Source organism: Macaca mulatta, chromosome 11 (genome assembly GCF_049350105.2).
Source record: "Macaca mulatta isolate MMU2019108-1 chromosome 11, T2T-MMU8v2.0, whole genome shotgun sequence".
In the NCBI taxonomy this organism is placed as follows: domain Eukaryota; kingdom Metazoa; phylum Chordata; class Mammalia; order Primates; family Cercopithecidae; genus Macaca; species Macaca mulatta.
This window is the reverse complement of record NC_133416.1, coordinates 103,639,455-103,665,811: the sequence shown is the minus strand read 5'-3', so window position 1 is coordinate 103,665,811 and position 26,357 is coordinate 103,639,455. Positions and strand designations below refer to the sequence as shown.

The window sequence follows — 26,357 nt, the reverse complement described above, 5'->3', positions numbered from 1 at the left end:
AAACTCTGTTGACATTTGCCCTGGTGGTACACATGCAATGTGTGTAAAACTTCTTCTGGTTCCTTATTTCAAAATCATGGCAGTGGCATTCTTTACTTCACACATACAGGGAAAAAAACAGAAACAGTTTCACTTAAGAATGTTCTTGATGAAGGAGTAAAATTTATTACTTTTATTAAATCTCACCATGTCTGTCTTAATATCTTTGTGATGAAACTGGAATAAGACATTTCTGCTACATAGTATAGCCATACAATGGAATAGTAAACATCCATTTAGAAAGATGATGCATAGCTACATTTATTTACATAAATGGATCTCCATGAAATAGTTGAGGGGAAGTAGCTGAAATGTAATACTTGATGGGAAAACAGCCTATGAAACAGCATGTGTGGCCTGATGGAATTCATGTGAATGTATTTATGTATGTTTTTTGGAACATTAGGTTTTGTAAAGTGTTAAAAGTATCATTGATAATACGTGGCCAAATACATTTGGAGCGTCAATAGTACTTATTAGTATATTAAAAGTCTCTGCAAAATTTTATAGTTTTTCTACTTTATTAGATTTAGCTTTCCAGATTTGACCAAACTATTGGTAGTAGTGGGACAGGTGGTTTCTATGATGTATGAATTTTGTAGACCACTTTTAATACCTTTATATGGGAAAACAAACAGTATTCATTCCCAAAAACCTGTGTCTGATCCAATTAAACTATTTCATAAACTCTAATACTTTAAAAAATTATCATCTATTTGAGTAGCAGAAGAGCTGTAATTTGAAATGTTGTCCCTGAAAAACTTCATATTACATTTTTGCTCTTGATTGGGTCACATTTTTCTGTTTCTTGGTCTCTAATTTTTTATTTGCTGTCAGACATTGTGAAAAAGGACAGTACAGACTGAAGTATTCTGTCAGGTCACTAGTGTTAGGGGCTGAGCCAGTTCAGTTTGGGATGGGACCTTGTTGCAGTTTTACCACTGGTATCACATGTTGTGAAGGCAGAATGAGGACACTCCCTTTATTAGAGTTTGGGATCTGAGCACCTGTTTGATTCAGGAAATCTTGCCATCCTTTATAGCCCACCCCAGCCTTTATAGCCCAGTTTGTTGTACTGTGGGAGATCCCTCTCTTTCACAGCCCAGCTGTTGGCATTTTGAGCAGCTGGGACATGTTTTTTTTTTTTTTTTCTTTAGCCCCACTTCTGGCTTCAGTACTCACCTCTGGAGAGAGTGCTGAACTAATACCCTGCCACCTTCCTTTGGCAGGCATGACCTTGCACTTAGTGAAGGCCCTGTGCCACTTGAACAGGGGTTTCTCTGAGCTCTCCGGCCTTGTCCCCAGCATTCGGTGGTCCCATCGCCTCATCTTCCTTTATTCAGCTTCAATACTTGGTAGGGATCCTGTTAGGAAAGTGCAGATTTGCTTTGTGAATGAGGCGTCTGAGATTTTAACCTATCTTGCTAGCCCCCATGTTCCCCTTGAAAAGTCTGTTAAAAGGTGGCTAGTTTCCCCCTGCTGTTGCAGGTTCACTTCTCCTTTCACCATGATCCCAGCCCTGTTTTCTTTTTCCAGAAAGGGCTTGTTCCTCTAGAATTTAGTTGATTTATTTTCTTTGCATCCTCAGCTTTCTGAGTTTAAAAAACTATGATTTTATAATTTGTCTGGCTCGTTCTTATTGTTAAGCTGGGAGCAACAACAGTCTTGTGTGAGCGTCTGCATCATAACCATGAAGCACTAATCCTGGTATACTCTGTTGTGTTCAGCATAATTTGTATAGGTCATATTGAAATTATTTAGCCAATTCTTTCAGTAAAGCTCCACTCAAATGAAATATTGGCCATATTTAGGCTTGGTGGAAAACTGATATAAATGCCTGCTAACACAATAGTTAAAATTTTTTTATTGTGGTAAAATATACGTAACAAAATTTACCATTTTAGTTATTTTTAAGCATAAAGTTCAATGACAATTAAAATCGAAATTTTGTGTAACCATCACAACTATTTCTAGAGCTTTTTCATATAAGTAGAATTATACAATATTTGTCATTTTGTGTCTGACTTAGTTCCCTTAGCATAATGTTCTCAAGGCTCATCTATGTTGTAGCATATGTCAGAACTTCATTTCTTTTTATGACATTGTATATATATGCCACATTTTGTTTATCCGTTGATTGGCAGGTTGTTTTCACCTTTTGGCTGTTGTGAATAATGCTTCCATTAACATTGGTATACAAGTATCTATTTGAGTCCCTGTTTTCAGTTTTTCTTTTTCTTTTCTTTTCTTTTTTCTTTTTTTTTTTTTTTTTTTGTATATCCCTAGGAGTAGAATTACTGGATCATATGATTATTCTGTGTTTAGTTTTTTGAGGAACTTCCAGTTTTTCACAATGGCTACACCATTTTACAGTTGCATCAGTGTTCCGGTTTGTCCACATCCTCACTGACACTGCTTTCTGTTTGATAATAGCCATCCTAGTGGGTATGAGTGGTGTCTCATAGTGGTTTTGGTTTGCATTTCTCCAGTGAGTAATACTGTTGAGCATCTTTTTATGTGCTTATAGGCCATTGGTGTATCTTTGGTGCAATGTACATTCAAAGCCTTTACCCATTTTTAAATTGGGTGTTTGTTTTTTGTTGTTGAGTTGTAGCAGTTCTTTCTGGATATTAAACTCTTATCAGATATATGATTTGCAAGTATTTTATCCCATTGTGTAGGTTGTTTCACTCTCTTTACTATCATTTTAAATTTAAAGTCCAATTTTTTGGGGGGTCTTTTTTGTTGTTGCCTGTGCCTTTGGTGTCATATTTAAGAAATCATTGTGAAATCCAACATCAGGATTATTTCTTCTAAGGGTTTTATAGTTTTAACTCTTATATTTAGGCCTTTGATCCATTTTGAGTTAACTCTTGTACATGGTGTAAGGTAATGGTCCACTTTCACTCTTTTACATGAAAACATCCAGTTTTCCCAGCACAATTTGCTGAATAAACTGCCCCTTCCCTATTTGGTCCTGGCATCTTTGTCAAAAATCAGGTGTTAGAGTCTGTGTTTGGGCTCTCAATTCTATTCTGTTGGTCTGTATATCTATTCTTATGCCAATACCATAATGTTTTGATTATTGTAGCTTTTTATCTTTTTATTAAGTCTTGAAATGAAGACAGATGAGACCTCCACCTTTGTTCTTATAGTTCAAAACTATTCAAAGTTCCTTGGAATTCCATATAAATTTTGGATATCATCTTCTTCCTTTTTTTTTTTTTTTTTTTTTTAATTTGAGACAGGATCCCACTATCACCCAGGCTGGAGTGCAGTGGCATAATCATAGCTCACTGTAAACTGAAACAAATTTTAGACTATGTTCTTTTTCCGCAAAAGAGCACCATTGGAATTTTGATAGAGATTGCATTAAATCTATAGATCATTTGGATACTGTTGACATCTTACTAATATTAAATCTTCCAATCCATGAGTATGGGATATACTTTCATTTATTTAGGTTTCTTTAATTTTGTTCAACAATATTTTATAATTTTCAGCATATAAGTCTGTCACTGCATTGGTTAAATTTATTCCTAAGTGTTTTACTGTTTTTGATGCTATTCTAAATGAATTCTTTTTAAAATTTCCCTTGTTTTTTTTTTTTTTTTTTTTTTTTTTTTTTTAAAGATAGAGTCTCACTCGGTCACCCAGGCTGGAGTGCAGTGGCCCAAACTCGGGTCACTGCAAGCTCTGCCTCCTAGATTCACGCCATGCTCCTGTCTCAGCCTCCCGAGTAGCTGGGACTACAGGCGCCTGCCACACGCCCGGCTAATTTTTTGTATTTTTAGGAGAGACAGGGTTTCACCATGTTAACCAGGATGGTCTCGATCTCCTGACCTCGTGATCTGCCTGCCTCGACCTCCCAAAGTATTAGTAAAATTTCCCTTTCATGTAGTTCATTGCTAACCTATAGAAATACAACCGATTTCATCATGGCAGTTTTCTTTCTATATCTTAAGGAAATTAGTTTATTAGCTCTAACAGGGTTTTATTTTTGGATTCTTTAGGGTTTTCTTCATATAAGATCATGTCATCTCTAAATAGCGATAGTTTTACTTTTTCCTTTCCTATTTGGCTGCCTTATATTTCTTTTTCTTGCGTAATTGTTCTGACTAGAACTTCCAGTACAGAAGTGGTGCAAGCAGGCATCTTTGTCTTGTTTTTTATCTTAAGAGAAAAGCTTTCAGTCTGTCACCATTGAATAGGATATTAACTGTGGGTTTTTATATACGGCTTTTTCATGTTGAGGAAATTTCTTTCTGTTCCTAGTTTATTGAGTGATTTTATTATGAAAGGGTGTTCAATTTTGTAAAATCCTTTTTTTTTTTTTGCTAAATCAGTTGAGAAGTTCATGTGGTTTAGCTCCATTTTGCTAATGTGTGATGTATTACATTAGTTGATTTTCTTTTTTTTTTGAGACAGAGTTTTGCTCTTGTTGCCCAGACTGAAGTGCAGTGGCCCAATCTCTGCTCATTGCAACCTCCGCCTCCAGGGTTTAAGCGATTCTCCAGCATCAACCTCCTGAGTAGCTGGGATTACAGGCATGCACCACCATACCCGGCTAATTTTGTCTTTTTAGTAGAGATGGGGTTTCACCATGTTGCCCAGGCTGGTCTCCAACTCCTGACCTCAGGTGATCTACCCGCCTTAGCCTCCCAAAGTTCAGGGATTATGTGCGTGAGCCACCGCGCCTGGCTACATTAATTGATTTTCTTATGTTGAACCACCCTTGCATTCTTGAGACAAATCCTAGTTCGTTATATACTCACTTGGTATAATCTTTTTAATATACTGCCAAATTCAATTTGTTAGTATTTTCTTAAGGATTTTTGCATCTATATTTATAAAGGTTACTGACTTGTAAAATTTTCTTTTCTTATGATGTCTTTGTTTGGCTTTGGTGTCAGGGTAATGTTGGCCTTATAGAAGTCGAGAAGTGTTATCCCCTCTTCAGTTGTTCAGGAATAGGTTGAGAAGGATTTGTTAATTCATCTTTAAATGTTTGGTGGACTTTACCAGTAAAGTCATCTGGTCCTGGGCTTTTTTTTCATTGGAAGTGTTTTATACTGATTGTCACCTCACTTCTTCGGTATATTTTGGTCGTCTATTTCTTGTTAAGTCAGTTTTGCTGGTTTGTGTGTTTGTAAGAGTTTGTCTGTTTCATTAAGCTATCCAATTTGTTGGCATATAATTGTTCATACCATCCTTTTATAATCCGTTTTATTTCTGTATATTTGCTAGTAATGTTTCCACTTTGTGATTTTAGTCATTTGAGTCTAATTTCCTTTTGTTAGTCTAGCTAAAAATTTATTTTGATTTTTTTTTTTTCCTTTTTTGAGATGGAGTCGCGCTCTGTCACCCAGGCTGGAGTGCAGTGGTGTGATCTCGGCTCACTGCAACCTCAGCCTCTCGGGTTCAAGTGATTCTTCTGCCTCAGCCTCCTGAGTAGCTGGGACTACAGGTGCCTGCCACCATGCCCAGCTAATTTTTGTATTTTTAGTGGAGATGAGGTTTCACCATGTTGGCAAGGATGATCTCGCTCTCTTGACCTCATGATCCACCTGCGTTGTCCTCCAAAAGTGCTAGGATTACAGGCGTGAGCCACCACGCCTGGCCTTTCTTTTTTTTTAGACAGAGTTTCGCTCTTGTTGCCCAGACTGGAGTGCAGTGGTGCAATCTTGGCTCACTGCAAACTCTGCTTCCTGGATTCAAGCAGTTCTCTTGCCTTACCCTCCCGGCCACTCCACCTGGCTAATTTTTTTTTTTTTTTTTTTTTTTTTGAGATAGAGTCTCACTCTGTCACCCAGGTTGGAGTGCGGTGGTGCGATCTCAGCTTACTACAACCTCCGCTTCCCAGGTTCAAGTGATTCTCCTGCCTTGGCCTCCCGAGTAGCTGGGACTATAGGCGTGTGCCACCATACCCACCTAATTTTTTGTATTTTTAGTAGAGATGGGGTTTCACCATGTTGGCCAGGCTGGTCTTGATCTCCTGACCTTGTGATGTGCCTGCCTCCACCTTCCAAAGTGCTGGGATTACCGGCGTGAGCCACTGCACCAGGCCATTTTTTGTGTTTTTGGTAGAGATGGGATTTTACCATGTTGGCCAGGCTGATCTTGAACTCCTGACCTCACACGATCCACCCACTTCCCAAAGTGCTGGGAGTATAGGTATGACCCCACTGCACCCAGTCTCTTTTAGACAGCATTTATGTGGATTGAGTTTTAAAAATTCCAGTCTAACAGTCTCTGCCTTTTAATTGAAGAGTTTAATCTATTTACATTTAAAATACTGATAAGGAAGAACTCATTTTTCTAGTTAGCTATTGTTTTCTGTATGTCTTGTTTCTAACTCCTCAATTTTTTTTTGTTTTTGCCTTTTTATTGCACTTAGCTAATTTTTAAAATAGTGTACCATTCCAATTCCTTTGTTTTTTTCCTTTTCTGTAATATGTTGTAGTTAGTTTTTTAGTGGTTACCTTGGGGATTATAGTTAACAACTTAAAATGATAGTAACCTCATTTAAATAATACCAACTTAGTAGTATATAACGTCTGCTCCTGTATATCTCTCTCTCTTCCCCTTTATATTGTTATTGTCACAGATTACCTTTTTATATTTTTTGTGCTCATCAGCAGATTTATAATTTTTTTTTTTTGCCTTTTAAGAGAAATGCAAATCAAAGTCACAATGAGATAACATCTCACACCAGTCAGAATGGCAGTTACCAAAAAGCCAAGAAACAACAGATACTGGCAAGGTTGCGGAGAAACAGGGATGCTTTTACACTGTTGGTGGGAATGTAAATTAGTTCAACCATTGTGGAAGACAGTGTGGCAATTCCTCAAAGATTTAGAACCAGAAATACCATTTGACCAGCAATCCCATTACTGGATATATACCCAAAGGAGTATAAATCATTCTGTTATAAAGATACATGCATGTGTATGTTCATTGCAGCACTGTTCACAATAGCAGAGACTTGGAATCAACCCAGATGCCCATCATTGATAGACTGGATAAAGAAAATGTGGCACATGTACACCATGAATACTATTCAGCCATGAAAAGGAGCGAGATCATGTCCTTTGCAGGGACATGGATAAAGCTGGAAACCATTTTGCTCAGCAAACTAACACAGGAACAGAAAACCAAACAACTCATGTTCTGACTTATAAGTGGGAGCTGAACAGTGAGAACATTTAGACACAGGGAGGGGAACAACACTTACTGGGGCCTGTCGGAGGAGGGTGGGGGTAGGGAGAACATTAGGTAAAAGAGCTAATGCATGTTGGCCTTAATACCTAGGTGATGGGTTGTTAGTGCAGCAAACCGCCGTGGCACGTGTTTACCTATGTAACAAGCCTGCTCATCTTGCACATGTACCCCAGAACTTAAAAAACAATAATAAAATAACTAGAAAAACAAGAAAAGCAGAAAGAAGAGTTAAAAACCAAAAGTGCATGAATACTCTCTTTTATAATTACCCGTGTAATTACCTTTACCAGTGTTATGTCTTCTTATGTCTTTTCATTACATCCTGAGGGTTTCCCTTTATCTTTCTTGTAGAGTAGGTCTATTGGTGACAAACTTCTTTGGCTTTTGTTTATCTGGAAATTTCTCCTTCATTCTTGAAGGATAGTTTTGCTGAATATAAAATTCTTGGTTGACTTTTTTTTCTCTCTAGATTTAAAATGTTCCATTCCTACTGCTGCCTGGTCATCACAGTTTCTGATGACACATCAGCTGTCAATCTTATTGAGGAGCCCATGTGTATGTCTAGTTGCTTTTTCTTGCTGCTTTCAAGATTCTTTATTTGTCTTTGGGTTTCTATACTTTGGATATAATGTGTCTCAATTTTGTATCTCCTTTGAATTTTTTCTTGGATTTCACTGAAATTTTTGGATGTATATATTCATGTCTTTCATCAGGTTTGAGAAACTTTTCACCATTATTTCTTCAAATATTTCCCCCTTTCTTTTATATTTGGGGGCTCCTGTGCTGTGTATGTGGGTACACTTGATAGTGTCACTGTCCCATAGGTTCATCAGGCTCTATTCATTTTTCTTCATGCTTTTTTCTTTTTATCCCTAAGACTGGTTAATTTTAATTGCCTGGTCTTCAGATTTGCTAATCATTTTTTCTGCCTGCTCAAATCTGTTGCCAGGTCACTGACTTACTACAGAGATAATGGAATAGAAACTTCAGTGACTACACACACAAGAAAATTTTTAGTGAATTTTCTTGTGAATTTTTAAATTATAGTTATTGTAATTTTTAGCTTTGGAATTTTTGTTTGGTTCCATTTTATAACTTCAGTCTCTTTGTTGATATTCTTGTTTTGCTCATACATTGTTCTCCTGATTTCCTTCAGCTCTTTGAGCATATGTAGGACAGTTGATTTAACATTTTTGACCAGCAATTCCAAATTCTGTGCTGCTTCAGGTTTCTGTCAAATGCTTTTATTCTTAATGGGCCATGTTTCCTGTTTGTGTGCTCTGTGGTTATTTGTTGAGACCTGGCTACTGTACTACAATGTGGTAACTGTGGTTATCGGATTCTCCCACTCATCAGGCCTTTCGCCTTTCTTGGCTAGTTGAAGGCTGTTGTCATCCCTTTGTGACTTTCCAAAACCATTTTTGCAAACTGTGTTTTTCTTGTGTGTGTAGTCACTGAAGTTTCTATTCCATTATCTCTGTAGTAAGTCAGTGACCTGGCAATGATATAACAATATGTGGTTTAAAGAAGGTGCTGTCTTGTTAGATCTTAGAGTAGATGCAGATGCGCCTCCCCTGCCCGGTAGCCCCAGAGGGCCTAAATAAAGGCAAGCATCTGCCTCTGTGCCTGTCTCTCAGTGATCCACCAAACTGACCAAAATATTCGAATTTTTGGAGGACAAACTTCTCCCACTGCCTGCTGTGGCACTAATAAGTCGCTCCAGTGATGGGGGCTGCTATTCCCTACTGTCGTGGCAAAGCTGAGAAATGGGGAATGGTAGCTACTGGTTTGCCCATGTGGGTCTCCTATCAGGATCAGTAGTCTCTGCATGAAGCATTTTCCTGGTTGTTTTAAGTGTCTAATTAGGTTCCATACTTGGAGGATAGTTGATTCTTGTTGTTTTTCCAGTTTACTGGTTGTTTTTGGTACAAGGACCAAACTCTAGGGCATTCTTTTCTCTGACATTTTACACCTCAAGTGTCACAATAAACTAATATTGTCTTTCTCATGATATTTATGAATGGAGGAAAATATTTGGTACATTTCTTTTTTTCTAGTTTGTGTGTTTTGCTATTCATACTATCAAAAGAAAAGAATCAGCCTCAGATTTGAACACATCAAGGATTAATTTTTTTTTTAGACAGAGTTTCTCTCTTGTTGGCCCAGGCTGGAGTGCAATGGCCTGATCGTGTCTCACTGCAACTTCTGCCTCCGGGTTCAAGTGATTCTCCTGCCACAGCCTCCCAAGTAGCTGGGATTACAGGCATGTGCCACCACACCCAGCTGATTTTGTATTTTTAGTAGAGATGGGGTTTCTCTGTGTTGGTCAGGCTGATCTTGAACTCCCGACCTCCGATGATCTGCCTGCCTTTGCCTCCCAAAGTGCTGGGATTACAGGTGAGAGCCACCACACCTGGCCAAAGATTAAAATTTTTAAGTGTTTGTTTAAAAAACCTATAGTATGATTGCAATTTTAATTCAGTGTTCTGTCAGTATTTTGTGCAATCACTTCATGCGTTTTTTTTTTTTCTTTTCTTTTCTTTTTTTTCTGAGATGGCGTCTCGTTCTGTCACCTGGGCTGGAGTACTGTGGCATGATCTTAGCTCATTGCAACCTCCACCTCCCAGGTTCAAGCGATTCTTCTGCCTCGGCCTCCTAAGTAGCTGGGATTACAGGTGCACACCCCCATGCCTGGCTAATTTTTGTATTTTACTTTGTGTTTTATGCAAATAACAACATTGTCTCTAGTGAAAAAAGTTTAAGTTTTAAACATTGGTTATTCCTCATTCTGTATGATTAGCTTACATGTCCTGGAGTGTGTTCGGTATTTGTCATGACTTAATTATTGTGGGGAAAATAACAGAGTATTTGCTTACATGCCACCTAATGAGTTCACTTTTTATACAGTAGTTTTTATTTATAGTCATAGTTGCTGAAAATGTTATGAAGAAATAAATCTGTCTTTATCGCTGTTTGATATTTCAGAAAGACTGGCAAAAGTAACATTAAGTGGAAAAACCTTAGTTTCCCATATAAATCCTAGATTTTATTCTTCACAATACTTGATCTACGTGTAAACTTTGCTTATTTACCTAAAGGAAAGTCATTTAAAAATAACATTTAGCATTTTCTTTAATATTTTGCAATTATTAGCAAAAAACTGTTTTAAGAATATTTCAAAAACATAAACAGTTGATTGCCACTCTACTACATCCTTTTATATTAGAGTAGCTTGAATATAAGGTGAAATTGTATCCAAAGAGTTTCTTACTGCAAATGCTGAGAAAACCACACTGTAACACCATTTTTACAAGTAAAGACTCATACCAGAACGTCTAGTTTGGGAGTATTTATACCTGTTATCGTCTTTAAAAACAGTGTATGGTATGCATATTTTTCTATTCCCAAGGCCCATTAGTTGGCATTCTACATTATCTGTATTCTTTAAGTAAATAGAATACTTACCTTTTCGGGATAAAAGAAACATAAAAACTTTCCTTAATTGTATAGCGGATAATCCAAGAACAAGTTTAGCCCAAGGTGAAGTAAGATAATACATTATATTTACAAGTTCCTTTTATGTGCTTGTTGTTGAGAACTGATTTTTGAACATTTTCAACTGTCTTTAAATGGAGAGTTATATGCTGTCATTCTGTTACCCTTTACTGCCCTTCTACCATTTTAAATTTGATCTAAGTATTACAGAAAGCTATCAGTGTTTTTGACATCTAGAAAAACATTAGTTTTGCAGTACACACACGTACATATATGAGACGTGTGTGTGTATACATATGCAATATGTGTGTGTGTATGTGTGTGTATATATATATGGTAAGTGCTATGAGTAAAAACTAAGGATAAAGGAATAGAGTCAGAAAAGGGCCCTCTGAAGAATAATATTCACACTGAAATGTGAACATTTAGTCGTTTACCATTAAGTCACATTGTTTAATCTGTCTTAATATTCATAGAAACGGTAATGTAGGATAATGGCCTCCAGATTCATCCGTTTATTCTAAGCAAACTAATGTAGGAACAGAAAACCAAATGCCACATGTTCTCACTCATAAGTGGGAGCTAAGCAATGAGAACACATGGACACAAAGAGGGGATCAACAGACACTGGGGCCTACTTGAGGGTGAAGATTGGAGGAGGGAGAGGATAAAAAAACTGCCTCTTGGGTGTTATACTTACTACTTTGGTGACAAAATAATCTGCACACCACAGAACCCCATATATGCAGTTTGCCTATATAACAAACATGTTCGTGTACTCCTGAACCTGAAAGTTAAAAAAGAAATGATAGTGTAAAGATCTTAATAATCTCAAACATTTTTATTAAACTGATAAAATATTTTAACCAAACTCTTGAGGGTTCAAATTTTAGATAATCAGTAATTTAGCACTGCCCTATTACAGTAAATATTAAAAATTAACCTTAAAGCCAATGTAAGTAGTAGTAAGGAGTAGTTTTTAATGTAAGTAGTAGTTTTTACATCACAAAAGGTGTTTTTAGCTTAGCGTATGTGCTTTTGTTCTCAGCTAACGAAAAATGTTGATATGCACAGTTCTACTTAAAGATGATTAGAAATGTCAAGGAACCTATTTCATCTGGGAATATTTTTTCTGTAATAATGATCTAGGCTGTGGTAATGAAATTCTTTATTATCTGTGTTTACAAATCACTGTAACTTAATTAAAGCTTTACGATTATACCACAGATTAAAAATAGGAACAATTTGAAGATGTGATTTTATTTGAAAATTTTGTAGTAAGGTTTAGCTTTATAAGTATTTTTCTCTTGCTTTTAGGAATTAGAAATAACTTTCTTATTCCTGACAGAATATAAAATAAGCATAGTTAAAATTGTTTTATAGACAAGGATTTTCTTCACTCTTTGATGATGAAATAAGTGCCATGCATATTATTCTGAGTTAGAAGCACATAGAATGTCCTCTGATATATTGTTCAAGTGCACTATATGAAGAAAAGATTAAGGTTTATGTGATTCTATTTTTTTTCTTTTGGACTCTCTTAAAACCATGAAGATCTACTTGATGCTCCATATCAGCATTGTCCAGTAGAAATGTAATGGGCACCTCATATGTAATTTTTAAGATTTTTGTAGGCATATTTTTTGAAAACTTTTTAAAAGGCAGAGTTAATTTTGGTGATATTTTTTACTTAACCAAACATCTAAAATATTTTTCAACATTATTTTATTTATTTATTTATTGCGACAGAGTCACTCTGTTACCCAGGCTGGAGTGCAGTGACACAATCCTAGCTCACTGCAACCTCTGCCCCCTGGGATCAAGTGATTCTCATGCCGCAGCCCAAGTAGCTAGGATTATAGGTGCGCACCACCATTCCTGGCTAATTTTTGTATTTTTAGTAGAGATGGAGTTTTGCCATGTTGACCAGGCTGATCTTGAACTCCTGGCCTCAAGTGATCCGCTCACCTCGGCCTCTCAGAGTGCTGGGATTACAGGCATGAGCCATTGCGCTTGGCCCTCAACATGTTATTAATATAATAGTTATTAACCTTTTTTTGGTGAGGGATAATAAATGTTATTATCTGAAGCCACTAAGGTTTTTTTTTAAAATTTTTAAAAAAGTTGCAAAATACACGTAACAAAATTTACTATTTTTACCATTTTGAAGTGCAGTTCAGCAGTATTTATTTCATATTTTTCTGCATCTTTCACCATTTTCCATCTCCAGAATTCATTTCATCTTGCAAGATGTAAACTCTGTACCCATGAAAGCATAACTTCCCATTCCTGTCCTTCCCCCAGCCCCTGGCAACCAAAGTCCACTGTGTATTTTACAGTTGGAGCACAACTCAGTTTGGACTACATACTTTCAAGTGTGTCTACATACATAATAAGTGCTTATTAGCCTGCTGTTGGCTACAGTTTTGGACAGCTCAGTTCTGTGCTGTAATAGATACTGAATCCATTTATAGTTGGTCTATGTTACAGAATGTTACTATGTTATATGAATTAATTCTGTAGTAACATTTTTGTAATATTTTATTATTTGGTCCTTATTTGTCATCCAGAACAATAGGCAGGTCCAGTGGTCAGCAAAATGGTCATTCAAAAGTGGAGTGGCAAGATTCTGAAGTGGTGATGTCTGTATAGTTGGATACGCATTAGTGACTAGATGCCTGTGTTTGAGAAAGTTGGAGTCGGAAATGTTGGTAGTTATGAGCTACCATCTCTTAGGACTTGTTGTTGGGGCATGTAGATTTCTTGGAGTGTGCGTTGGGAATCCCCAAGACCAACCCATCATGCTTGATTTGCTCGAAGGACTCGTAGAAAAGCTGTTAAACTCATGGTTATGAGAAGCTGTTAAACTCATGGTTATGATTTGTTATGGCTAAAAGATACCAATGAAAATCAACAAAAAGAAAAGGTATATAGCTTGAAGTCCAAGAGGATCCAGATGTGAGCTTTCATTTGTCTTCTTCCACTGGAGTTGCATGGGCTATGACAACATGCAAAGAGCTTTAACCAGAGAAGCCCACCTGAGTCTTGTTGTGCAAGAAAATTACTGTGGATCTGTTAGGCATGGAGTGCTCATATGACTGACTTTAGTTACTCAATCTCCAGCCTCTCCTGCAGGTCCTTCCTCACCTGAGAAATCAGACTGATACAGTATGTGCAAAAGCCCCAGGCATACAAAACAAGCATTAAACATAATTCATATTGTTTATATAGATTATCTGATGTGATCCAAGGTCTCTTTTATACAGAGACACTCTTACCAGGCAGGATATTCCAAGGGCTCGGAGGTTATCTCCCAGGAGCCTCTCACAGACTAGTGCTTTTTTCAGAATGTGCAGAGTTAGAGTACCCCAAGCCTCCCTAGTTACTTCTTCACTGCACAGGGTGATTTGGGAGCCTAACAAAGGAAGATGTTGCTAGTGTAAAGTCTTACAGAAACAAAGGGTAGATGAGAGTGGCAACAGCTCAGTACAACTTAAATATCTAATATGTTTAAACAAATGGCATGAGTTACTGACTCTAGGTAGAGCTATAAAGGTTGACTATCAGAAGTAAAGAATAGCATTTAGGATAACCATACAATTAACAGGTTTCTTAATTGGAATCAACTTCATGGTTTACTTTCTCCTTTAAATTCACCTTGCTTGGAAAGTGCATGTATTATCTAATCCACATCAAAACCTCCATTTCTGCCTATGATGGAGTAACTTGTAACAGACTAAAACTGCTGAAAACTAGAAATGCTGGGGGAAAAAATCATTTTGAAGGCATTATAAAGGTTCTCCGTGAATCAACACTTGAAGAGTCAAGATTCAGGAGAGAAGTGAGGTAGACACACTCTGTGCTGGTTTTCCTCTTGATCCATTTTCCAACTCTTAAACTGTTGGGGGTAAGAAGATAAAAGCTGAGCAAGGCATAAGAGATGAGCAAAAAACGACTGAAGAAGTTGAATGGAGCTTTCAGTAGTTTGTTGTTGTTGTTCTGGCCCTAGGTTTACAGTTAGAATCTGTTGAAGAGCCACACCATAGAGTGAGGACAAATCAGAGGCCTACCAATCTTTATAGTGTCTGAAACTCAGTCTCAAGTCAGCTCAGTCCCAATTGGATTGTGTCAGTCTGCTCCTACAGAGACTGTTAAAAAAATAAAAATTAAATCCTCTCTGGAGGAAGGTGACGTCATCTGGAGGCTCTACAGTTTTTCTATACACATTTGCGAATGATAACTCAATGTCTTACATACAATAAAAAATTACTAAGCATACAGGAAGATCAAGAGAAGAAAATTGACAAGAGAAACTGATTCACAGATTGTGCAGACTTTGGAGTTAAAAACAGGGGCTGTAAAATACTGTATTTGGTTCATGAAAATAGATGCCAAGGTGGAGAATTTAACTAGAGAACTAGCATCTGTAGAAAAGAATCAAATGGAAATTCTAGAGCTGAAAAATACAGTAACTAAAACTTGGAGCACAACAGATGGGTTTAACTGTAGATTAGACACAGATGAAAAGAGGATTTGTGAACTGGAGGATACATTAATAGAAAACATTTAGGAGCATAAACTTGACTTTAAACTGAGCTAAGGAATAGGAACTTTTCAATATTTCACCAAAGTATATCTCACCAAAGTATGTCTCGTATTTTAGAGCATATGGGTGAAAAGAGTCCTTATTGAAGTGCAGTCGCAACTCTTGCTATTTTAATGTGTGTTTAGTATTTTTTGGTATTTTTATTATAGTGGATTTTAAAAATTTATTAACATTATTTAAGAGACAGCATCTCATTCTATCACTCAGGCTGGAGTGCAGTGGCACATTCGTAGCTCACTGCAGCCTCAAATTCCTGGGCTCAAAGTGATCCTCCCACCCCAGTCTCTCCTGAGTAGCTGAGCATATAGGCAGATGCCACCATGCCTGGCTAATTTTTTTGTTTTTTTCAGTAGAGACAAGTTCTCACTGTTTCCCAGGCTGGTCTTAGCCTCCTGACCCCAAGAGATCCTCCTGCCTTGGCCTCCCAAAATGCCAGGGTTACAAGCATGAGCCACTATGCCAAGCTGGTTTCTATTTTAAAATAAGTATATAATATGAAAGTGGTAAAATATAAAATTATTACTTATAAGTTTATTTGTGATACCTCCCCCCAGCTTTTGAGCAAACAAAAATTATTCTATAACTAATATGCATAGATTACCTGTTCAGTAAACTCAGTTACTTAGAATAAACTCTTATACTGAAAAAATAAGCAAAACATGTACAGATATAAAATAGATATCCGGAGCTGGATGGTAAATCCCCAGTACTTTAACATAGAGGTGTTATGTGGCCCTTATTCTTGGTTGATTGGGATAATGGTTATAGCGTGCATGGCAATCTGGTAAGCCAGCTCATCACAGAAATACCAAGTTAGAAAGGAAATTGTGGGTCAAGAATTTGGGTTTGGCATGAGTACCTTGTTTCATCATATCCAAGACTCTACTGTGAATTATACCATTAATTTATGTACCCGTAAGAAAAAATACTGCCAGTTACATTTTGATACCATATTAATTGTGAGATACATTCTGATTTCAAAGATGTTAAAGTGTGGAGGAAAAAGTAAGTGGTAATTCTGGTTTTAAATCTCAGTTCTGTCATTTATTTGTTTGACATGAGTCAAGGAACTTCTTTGAGCATATTTCCTCATGTATGAAAATGGGATAGTGTACTTTGCTTTTCAGAATGAGGAAGACTTAATTAGAGATAGGAAAGTATCTACTGTGTGTCGGGCATTCAGTACCAGCTAATTTGGCTTTCGTTTCTTCCTTCTAAAGCTTGGTTCTCTTAGTATGTAAGAGACACTTGAAAGCCTAACAAGGAAAAACAAAACCAAACTCTAATGTACTGGCTGTGTAAGAGCGTAAAAAGGAAAATTTCTTGTTGGAGCTGTTTAATTGTCAAACATTGTTCTTTGTCTTCCTCCATTACCTTACCCTCCCCCCAGTTACATCTGAAGATACCACTGGCTGGTTCCAATATGATGATTGATATTTATGTGATGGAACCTAAGCATCAAAATAATGTTGATATTTTACTAAAATGGCTTTTAAAATACACATTTTAAGAAAATTTCCAATCCTTCTAAACTTATTTGTGATGCTTAAAGTCCCACTCTTTAGTTTATAGAATTCCTGCTCGTCTGATGATGCCAAATAAATACAGCATTATTCAGAGTAGGTGGATCTTTTTAAAAAAGGGGTTGGATTTGGTGATGTTTGGCAGAAGTGAGAATTCCTCATTATATTTCTATTTTAAAAATTTCCAGTAAACCCAGGTGGTATTTTTCTTTAGTGGTAAAATATTTATAGCTTTAGTTTTGTGTTTATTCTTTTCTTTCAGGATTTTTCAAGCCACATTCAATTGATAGGATGAAAAAATTTAAGAGAAGGCTATCCCTCACTCTTCGAGGAAGCCAGACTATTGATGAATCATTGTCTGAATTGGCTGAACAAATGACTATTGAAGAAAACAGCAGCAAGGATAATGGTAAATATTTGGCATAGGGGGAGATGCTTCTTCCTTTTACTTTATGAATAGAATGTAAATATACTTTTTAGATAAGTTCATAATAGCTTCCTTTTGTTTATTTCTGTCTCATTCCATGGTTTCTTAGGAAATTGAAGACTGTACAACTTTTGTTTGCTTACTAACTGAAATATTTCCTTCTCACTCCAACATTACGATACCTGGTCTCAAACCCTGATGAATTGTTCTATTCCACATATCCTTCCATTTTTCGCTAGTTCTTAAATAAGGGTGCATTTTATAATATTATCTTGATTGTTAAATAACTATTAATATTTTCGTTATTATAACTACAGTTAATACAGCTTAAAAGTGCATAGGAAGTGTGTGAAATTTCTGTTTGTGGCTTCATCATAGTTTCATAATGTTTCGTGCATTCGACAGTGCTTTTTACAACATAAAGTAGTAGTATCCAGATGTTAAAATAAGAGCTTGTTAAATGTATTAAATACAAAATCCTGTTGAAATTTCTAGAGGAAGGCTACATACTCAAATCTGAAATAGCCCTAGGGATGTCATAATAATAACTGGGAAGGAACTTACGTGACTGGCTTTCAGTGTGTCATGATGTGCAGAGTATCTGGCAAATCTTCCTTACCTGTGCCTGAAATTCTCCTGTTAGAGATTTGTGGCAGTGGTTAGAAAGCATGAATATGCTTACCCCTTCCACTAGAATGCAAATATTTACGTTTTGACAGATGAAAAGGTATAGTGGAGTGGGCTCTGGACTTTTAAAATCATGGGTTTGGATTTTGGATACACTAATACACTTAAACATTTCCTAGTTGATGACTCTGGGTAAGCCATTTATCCTACCCAGGCTTCAGTTTTCTTATTTCCTTTCCTCAGAAGGGTCATTATTTGCTCAAGGTTACCCAGCTCCAGAACCAGTACTTTAGAACCCAGATTTCTTCACTTCCAAGTCTACAGCATTGCTACTGTTCTGCAAGGAGCCTTTCATTCATTTGTTAAGGTTTTCCTTGATAACATCTACCTTTTTTTTTTTTGAGACAGTCTCGCTCTGTGCCCAGGCTGGAGTGCAGTGGTACAATGTCAGCTCACTGCAACCTCTGCCTCCTGGGTTCCAAGTGATTCTCCTGCCTCAGCCTCCTGAGTAGTTGGGATTACAGGCATGGGCCACCATGCCCAGCTAAGTTTTTTGTATTTTTAGTAGGGATGGAGTTTCACCATGTTGACCAGGCTAGTCTTGAACTCCTGACCTCAAGTGATCTGCCTGCCTCGGCCTCCCAAAGTGCTGGGATTACAGGTGTGAGCCACTGCGCCTGGCGTCGTTTTGTTTTTGTCATGGTAGGGAGGAGAGGAAATTTAATATAATAATTTGGATATTATTTTAAATCCAAATTACATTTGGGTCAAATCTCAAAGATTACTTTATGATTTTACTGTTGTTCCTCTTGCCGGAGGACCTCTTCTAGATACACAGAGCAAAATCCTTAATTCTCTTTTAGACCCCCTCATTGAATTTTTGGTGGGAAGCCCAGTGTGCTTACTTTTATGATAGAAGGGTCTTGCCAATGTGTTTGCCAATGATCAGGAATAAAATAAGCACAGTACATATCATAGTGGATGGTTTCTGTGACATATTTTTAGTATTTGACTACAAGACAAATCTCTTTTCCTAAAGAGAAGGTATGAGTCAAAGAAAATGAATGTATGTTTTAGCTAATATTTTAGACCAGTTGCATATTTTCTGGAATATTTTGGTATTAACTATCATAAAACATGCTTTGTTTTTAACAAATGGTGAAAGATTAAAAATATTTGTTTTTTCAATTTGTATGTGTTTATTAAAACTTCTTTTATTACGCTAGTAACTTTTAATAGGTAGTAAAGAAGGGCAAATAGGTTATCTGTTGAGTTTCTTCTTGACCTGACTTACTTGAAGTAATACTTGAGTATGTCGTAAGAGACATTGATTCCTCTTGGGTTACAAAGATTGCTGGTAGCATCGGCTACCATAATCTACTATTGCTTGTTTTCTCTCTGTAATAGCACATGGATTTCACCAACAGCTTTCACAGAGATTCTACACATTTTTGGTCACCTGTCAGTGCCTAATAGCTGATTCCAACACATTCTTTTCTTGTGGAACATATTTTAGAGTATAAAAGCTGTTAGGTCACATACACAGATGCAGTCCATGCCAGAATTCAGAGAATATAGCATAATGAATGTCAAGTATATACTTTTTAATTGATCTTCTTACATACAATATAAGCAGTTTATGAAGGAACAGTGAGCTTTGTTTAATGCCAAATAGTAGCATAATGCTAGCTGAAGGAGTAGGAGGAATATACAGTCATACATTGCTTAACAACGAGGATGAATTCCGAGAGATGTGTTATTAGGCCATTTCATCATTGTGCAAACATCAGAGTACACTTAACAAAACTAGGTAGTATAGCTTACTGCACACCTAGGCTACATGGTACAACCTGTTAAATAATAGGCTACAAACCTGTACAGCATATTATGGTACTGAATACTGTAGATAGTTGTAACACAATGGTAAGTGTTTGTGTATCTAAGTATATCTAAACATAGAAAAGGAAATGCATTGTGCTACTATGTTACAGCAGGTACAGCATCACTAGGCTATAGGAGTTTTTCAGGTCCATTATAATATTATGAGACCACTGTTGTATATGATGTCTATCATTGACTGAAACATCACATGGCACATAACAGCAGTTTATAATTTCCCTAAACTGCTTTTGGACCAATTTTTGATCACTTGTCTCTTGATTAGTCACAGGCATGATCACAGTCCTATTACTCTTGCATATCTAGGCACATGACTCTCCTGCATACTCTAGATCCAGAACACATTAATTGGGGGGTAATGCTATAAACATCTTGGAAAAATTATGTGTATGATGCATTTGGTTATACTTATACCCATAATCTCACTCATGCATGTTCTACCTCTATCCAAACAGAATGTGAGATATTATCTCTCTCATTTTGATAACTGAGTCATACTATGAAGGTTTTAACTCTGTTATAAATCTATAATATAATTCACATTACTTTGTCTGTTTATAGAAACTAGTATGTTTGCACATTGACAGGTTGGTTGAACCTAGGAATGAAGAATCCTGAATTTGTATTCAGTATGTGAAAAAAAAAAGTTGAAAGTTTGCAAATTTGGTTGATTTAAGGATACTGGCCTTAACTCATTACACCTTTCCCTAAATATGAATAAAATTTTTGCACAAAAATTTACAAACTGAAATGTACAAAATAATTTTTTCTGTAGTGCCTGGAAGAAAAGAATTTTGAGCCTATCAGGTTTCTTTTTACTAACTGAGAAGTGTTGAATGTTCAATTTTTAAAAACCTGTCAAGGCCAAGCATGGTGGCTTATGCCTGTAATCCCAGCACTTTGGGGAGGCCGAAGTGGGCAGATCACTGGAGGCAAGGAGTTCTAGACCAGCCTGGCCAACATGGTGAAACCTGTCTCTACTAAAAATACACAAATTAGCTGAATGTGGTGGCGCATGCCTGTAGTCCCCCAGCTGCTCAGGAGGCAGGAGAATTGCTTGAACTCAGGAGGCGGAGGTTGCAGTGAGCCGAGATGGCGCCCCTGCATTCCAGCCTGGGTAACAGAGCTAGACTCCATCTCAAAAACAAAACAAAACAAAAAAAAACCTGTCAAAAATTAATTTACCTCAGTTCTTCAAAAAGTTAAATGTAGACTTACTATATGACCCAATAATTCTGTTCCTAGGAATATACCCCAAATAATTGAAACAGGTAATCAAAGTCTTGTACACAAATATTTACATTTGTAGCAGCACTATTCACAACAGCTAACATGGAAACAACCCAGATGCCCATCAGCAGATGAATAGATAAACAGAATGTGGTCTGTCCGTAGAATGGAATATTACTCAATACATAAATGAAGCGCTATGTGCGATAGCATAGATGAACTTTGAAAACTGAAAGGAGCCAGACCCAAAATACTCTTATGATTCCATTTATATGAAGTATCCAGAATAGGTAAATCCATAGAGTCAAAAAGCAGATTAGTGGTTCCCAGAGGCTGATAGGGAGAAAAGACTGAGGAGTGACTGGTTAATGTGTATGGAATCTTCTCTGGTGATATGAAAATGTTTTGGAAAACAGAGAGGTTATGGTTGTACCACATTCTAAGTATATGAAATGCCACTGAATTGTATACTTTAAAATGGTTAATGTTATAAGAATTTCATCTCAATTAAAAATTCAGTTCATCTGAGCTACAGCTTTCCCTCATAGATGCTCAATTTATTTGATGTCTTTTTTTTTTTTTTTTTGCTGTCACTGCAGCAGAACACATGTTTGTTAAGTCTTAATTCTATTTTAAGACTTACCACAGAAAGTTATATTTCAGAATCTTGTGTTTACATAGCCTTGAACTTATTTTTTCTTATATTGGGAAGATATATTGAGATTATTGAATCTGATGAGGAGAATAGGTGACAATTTAAATGTGAGGAAGAGAATAAATCACAGTTGTAGAAAGGTAAAGTTATGTTATGTTGTACATATACTACTTGAGACTTCTTGACCAACTGAAATTCTTCATCTAATGTACATGTTCTCAAGAAGTGTAGTCAGATAAACCTAACAATGTCACTTATCATGATTATTTAGGATTAGAAGTAACACCAAAAGGCAAAGATTAAAATGGCCTGGTTCTCCTGAGATTCCAAATTCTCATTCTTAACAGCCCCATTTGTACAGTGGAGCAATTTGTCATGTTTGGAGTCAACAAATCCCAGTTTTATGGATATTGTGAGCCTCTGTCTTTTACCTCGGTCTCTTTATCTTGCTGATCTCTTACATGATAGCTGTGACAGTTTGTGGTTACATTATAACAGTAACTGTTTTTTACAACAGTGGATAACATAGGGAGTTTAAGGAGGACTAACTCCTACACATAGCACAAGTTCCAGGAAAGGTTGAAGCTGAGGGCATAAACTCCATTGGATATATGTAGGATCTAGAATGGGATCAGGCTAGTAGTAATGTTTAAAAGAGTAGGACTGGGAGGAGGGAATGGCTTAGGCTATGAGTTGGGCTGTGAAATTGCATGTTCCTGCTCATAGTTCACGTAATGAAAAGATCCAGATAAATAAGATGCCAAATAACACTTCTTAGTGGAATCATAATGTTTGCCATGTTGTGGTGGTAAAAATCATTGGAAATCCTTACTTGGAACTAATTATAGAATATAAAAGATCTGCAATGTTTCATGGAGATTTCCATTACTTTTTAAAAGTTAAGGTAAAATATATATAACACAAAGTTTAACATTTTGAAGTATACGATTCAGCAGCATTAAATACTTGTCTATTTACATGTGTATCCATCACTGCTACCCATGTCTATAACTTTTTCATCATCCGACACTGAAACTCTGTACCCATTAAACAATACCTCCACATTCCCTCCTCTCCCCAGCCCCTGGTAACCACAATTCTACTTTCTGTGTATGAATTTGCCTATTCTAGGTACCTCATATAAATGGAACCATATAATATTTGTCCTTTTGTGTCAGACTTATTTCCCTTAGTGTTATTATTGAATTGGCCAGTTAATTACTTTCAAGATCTGGAAGTGTTAGAACAGTTTATTCTGTTTTATTGTGGCTCTCTCATGGGCTACAATCTCTTCTCTATCTATACCCTCTCCTTGGGTGACCTCATCCAATCCTATAATTTCTGCTGCCATATATATATTGACTACTGCTAAGTCTGAATCTCCAGTTAGGCTCTTCATCTGGATCTCTAGATTCATATTTAAATGCCTTCTTGTCTTCTCCACATAGATGTGTAATGGGAATCTTAGACTTCGTATGACCAAATCAGAATTCTTGATTTCCTTTCTCCAAAATCTGCCTCTCCTCAAACTTTCCTCACTTAACCAGTTACTAAAACTAAAAATCTAGGTGTTGTCCCTGATTCTTTTCTCTCCTTTACCTTCCTGTTGTCTCCTCCCTGCCCCCAACCGCCACCATTGTGGCTTCCAATTTTTTACCACATAAATAACCTTTACAAACTCATGATTACGATAGTCATCTGTATCAGAGGTCCCCAGCCTTTTTGGCATCAGGGACCAGTTTTGTGGAAGACAGTTTTTCCACAGACTGAGGTTGGGGGGATGGTTTCAGGATGATTCAAGCATATTATATTTATTGTGCCCTTTATTTCTGTTATTATTACATTGTAATATATAATGAAATAATTACATAACTCACTATAATGTAGAATCAGTGAGAGCCCTGCCCTTGTCTTCCTACAACTAGATGGTCCCATCTGAGGGTGGTGGGAGACAGTGACAGATCATCAGGCATTAGACTCTCATAAGGAGCACAAAACCTAGATCCCTCGCATGCACAGTTCACAACAGGGTTAGTACTCCTGTGAGAATCAGTGCTGCCACTGATCTGACAGGAAGTGGAGCTCAAGCAGTAATGTGAGTGATGGGGAGTGGCTGTAAATACAGATGAAGCTTTGCTCACTCGCCCACTGCTCACCTCTTGGCCAGGTTCGTAACAGGCCATGGACCAGTACTGGTCTGTGACCCAGGAGTTGGGGACCCCTGATCGATGTGACTGATGCGCAATTCCAATTATAGTCCATTAATAAATCATGTTTCATATATTTTTAACAGTTGATCTGGCAAAGATTTAAAAATATTTTGAGGCTAGGCATGGTGGCTCCTTGTAATCCCAGTGCTTTGGGAGATTGAGGTTAGGAGGATCACTTGAGCCCAGGAGTTTGAGACTAGCTGGGCAACATAGCAAAACCCCATCTCTACCAAAAAGACACAGATTAGCCAGGTGTGATGGTGTGTGCCTGTAGTCCCAGCTATGGTGGGGAGGATGAAGTGGGAGGTCACATGAGCCCAGGTGGTTGAGGCTGCAGTGAGCTGTGACTGCACCACCGCACTCCAGCCTGTGCAACAGAGCAAGACCCTGCCTGGAAAAAAAGAAAAAAAAAATCTTTGAATAGACGTTTTTACTATAAATGCTGACTAAAAGCTGGGTGGTAGGAGTGTGTGTGAAACTAATTTAGCAATCGTGTCTGCTGGCCTGTTGCTTCTGCCTTTGTAATATGTCCTAAATCTGTCTGCTTCCCTCCGTCTTCAGTACAGCTATCCTAGTCTAAGCCACCAACATTTGTTACTTAGGGTACTATAGTAATCTCCTCCTTTTGCTCTTGGTTCCCTATTGCCCGTTTTTCAAACAGCAACCAAGGTGGTATCTTAAAAAATTATTTTCAATAATTACAAATTCAAAGGAAGTTACGAAGATAATATGCAAAGGACCCATACTTGTACCGTTCTCCCAGTCCCCCTCACCATTGTGGTTCCATCTTATGTAACTACAGAACCCAGGAAATAGATACTGGAATAAAGTCTAAATATAGTTCTGTGTCATGTCCTCACCTGTGTTGATTCGTATAACCACTGCAGTCAAGATAACTATTTCATCATGACAAGAGATCTCTCGTGTTACCCTTTTGTAGTCATCCCTACCCCCTTACCTCCTACTATCTCTAACCCTTCACAGTGATATTTTTGAAACATGAATCAGATCATATCACTCCCCTGCTTCAAAGCTACCATAACTGCTTCCAATCTGAGAATAAAATTCAAACTTTTATGGTGAAGTATGAATGTTGAATGACTTGTTCCCTCCTTACCTCTCTGGTCTCACCTAGTACCACTGTTCCCTGCACGGTTAGGTACTCTAGCTATACTTGCCTTCTTTCTAGTCCTCTAACAGTGGTTCTCAAAGTGTGATCTCTGGACCAGCAATGTCAGCAGGGCCTGGGAATTTGTTAGAAACACATATTTTTAGATTCCACCCCAGACCTACTGAACCAGGAAGTCTGTGGGTGAGACCCAGCAATCATGTTTTACAGATCCTCAAAGATGATTCTGAAGCATGTTAAAGTTTAAGGACCACTATTCTAACAAGTCAAACCCTGCCATATGTCGGCTTTTGCAGTAGCTTTTTTCTCTATCTGGAATATTCTGTTATCCACAACTTACCCATCTTCCCTGACTGGCTCTTCCTTGCATTTAAATTTCTGTTAAAATTATCTCAGCAGAGAGAACTTTCCTCAGTATACAGTGTAAAATAACTAGCTACTCATTTTCACATCCCTCTATTTTAGTCTTTTGCATATTGCCTGTCATTACCTGACTTCGTGTGTGTGTTTTTTTCCCTATTAGGTTTTATGCACTCTGAGAATAGTACTTTGTTTTGTTCACCAGTTGATGCCCAGTGCCTAGAGTAGTGTTTATCAAATAGTATGTCCTTATGATCCCCATTTTTTTCCTATATTCTCCAGAACAATTAAGCTATATTCTCCAGGACAGCTTTACAGAGCAACTAAAGTGTTGTCTGTAGGCAAAGTATTTGCATAATTTGTATTTAATATTTTACAAATTATTTACGTGAAATGATCTAGAAAGAGAAAAAAGTCTTCATTTTTCTTTCCTCTTTCTTGAGACAGGGTCTTACTCTGCCACCCAGGCTGGAATGCAGTGGCATTATCTTAGCTCACTGCAGCCTCAAACTCCTGGGCACAAGAGATCCTCCCACTCTATCCTCCTGAGTAGCTGGGACTACAGGTGCATGCCATCATGCTTGGCTGAGAAGAATCTTATTGTATGCTATAGCTTGTATTATCTCACATTGTTTATAATTTGTTTATGCATTTATATCAGATAGCCCCTCCTTATTCATTATTAAATCATTGATTATTTTGCTAGACTTAAGACCCCCAAATTCTTTATCAGGTACTTCCAAGGAATGTACAGATCACAGGAAACTTTAGACACGTGTTCTGTATTACTAGGTAGACATTTGCCCCTACCTCCAATCTGGTCTTTGACCCAGATTAGATAGCTTGGACCTTGAGTGAGCCTTTGGGCCCTCATGCCCCATCCTTCCTCTACACTTGCAGGCAACCAGTACTAGTAGAGGCTCAGGCCACATGGCC

At 37.3% G+C, this 26,357-nt stretch overlaps 1 protein-coding gene across 2 annotated transcripts in view; it reads left to right on the top strand.

Moving 5' to 3' along the window:
- Positions 1 to 26,357, top strand: part of CDK17 (cyclin dependent kinase 17) — a 116,686-nt gene that overhangs the window by 50,226 nt on the left and 40,103 nt on the right. For both annotated transcript variants that reach the window (XM_015152479.3, NM_001194763.2), the window contains exon 2: positions 17,147 to 17,293. In XM_015152479.3, the coding sequence (XP_015007965.1) occupies positions 17,176 to 17,293 (118 nt within the window). In that variant the 5' untranslated portion in view covers positions 17,147 to 17,175. The remainder of the gene's footprint in view (positions 1 to 17,146; positions 17,294 to 26,357) is intronic.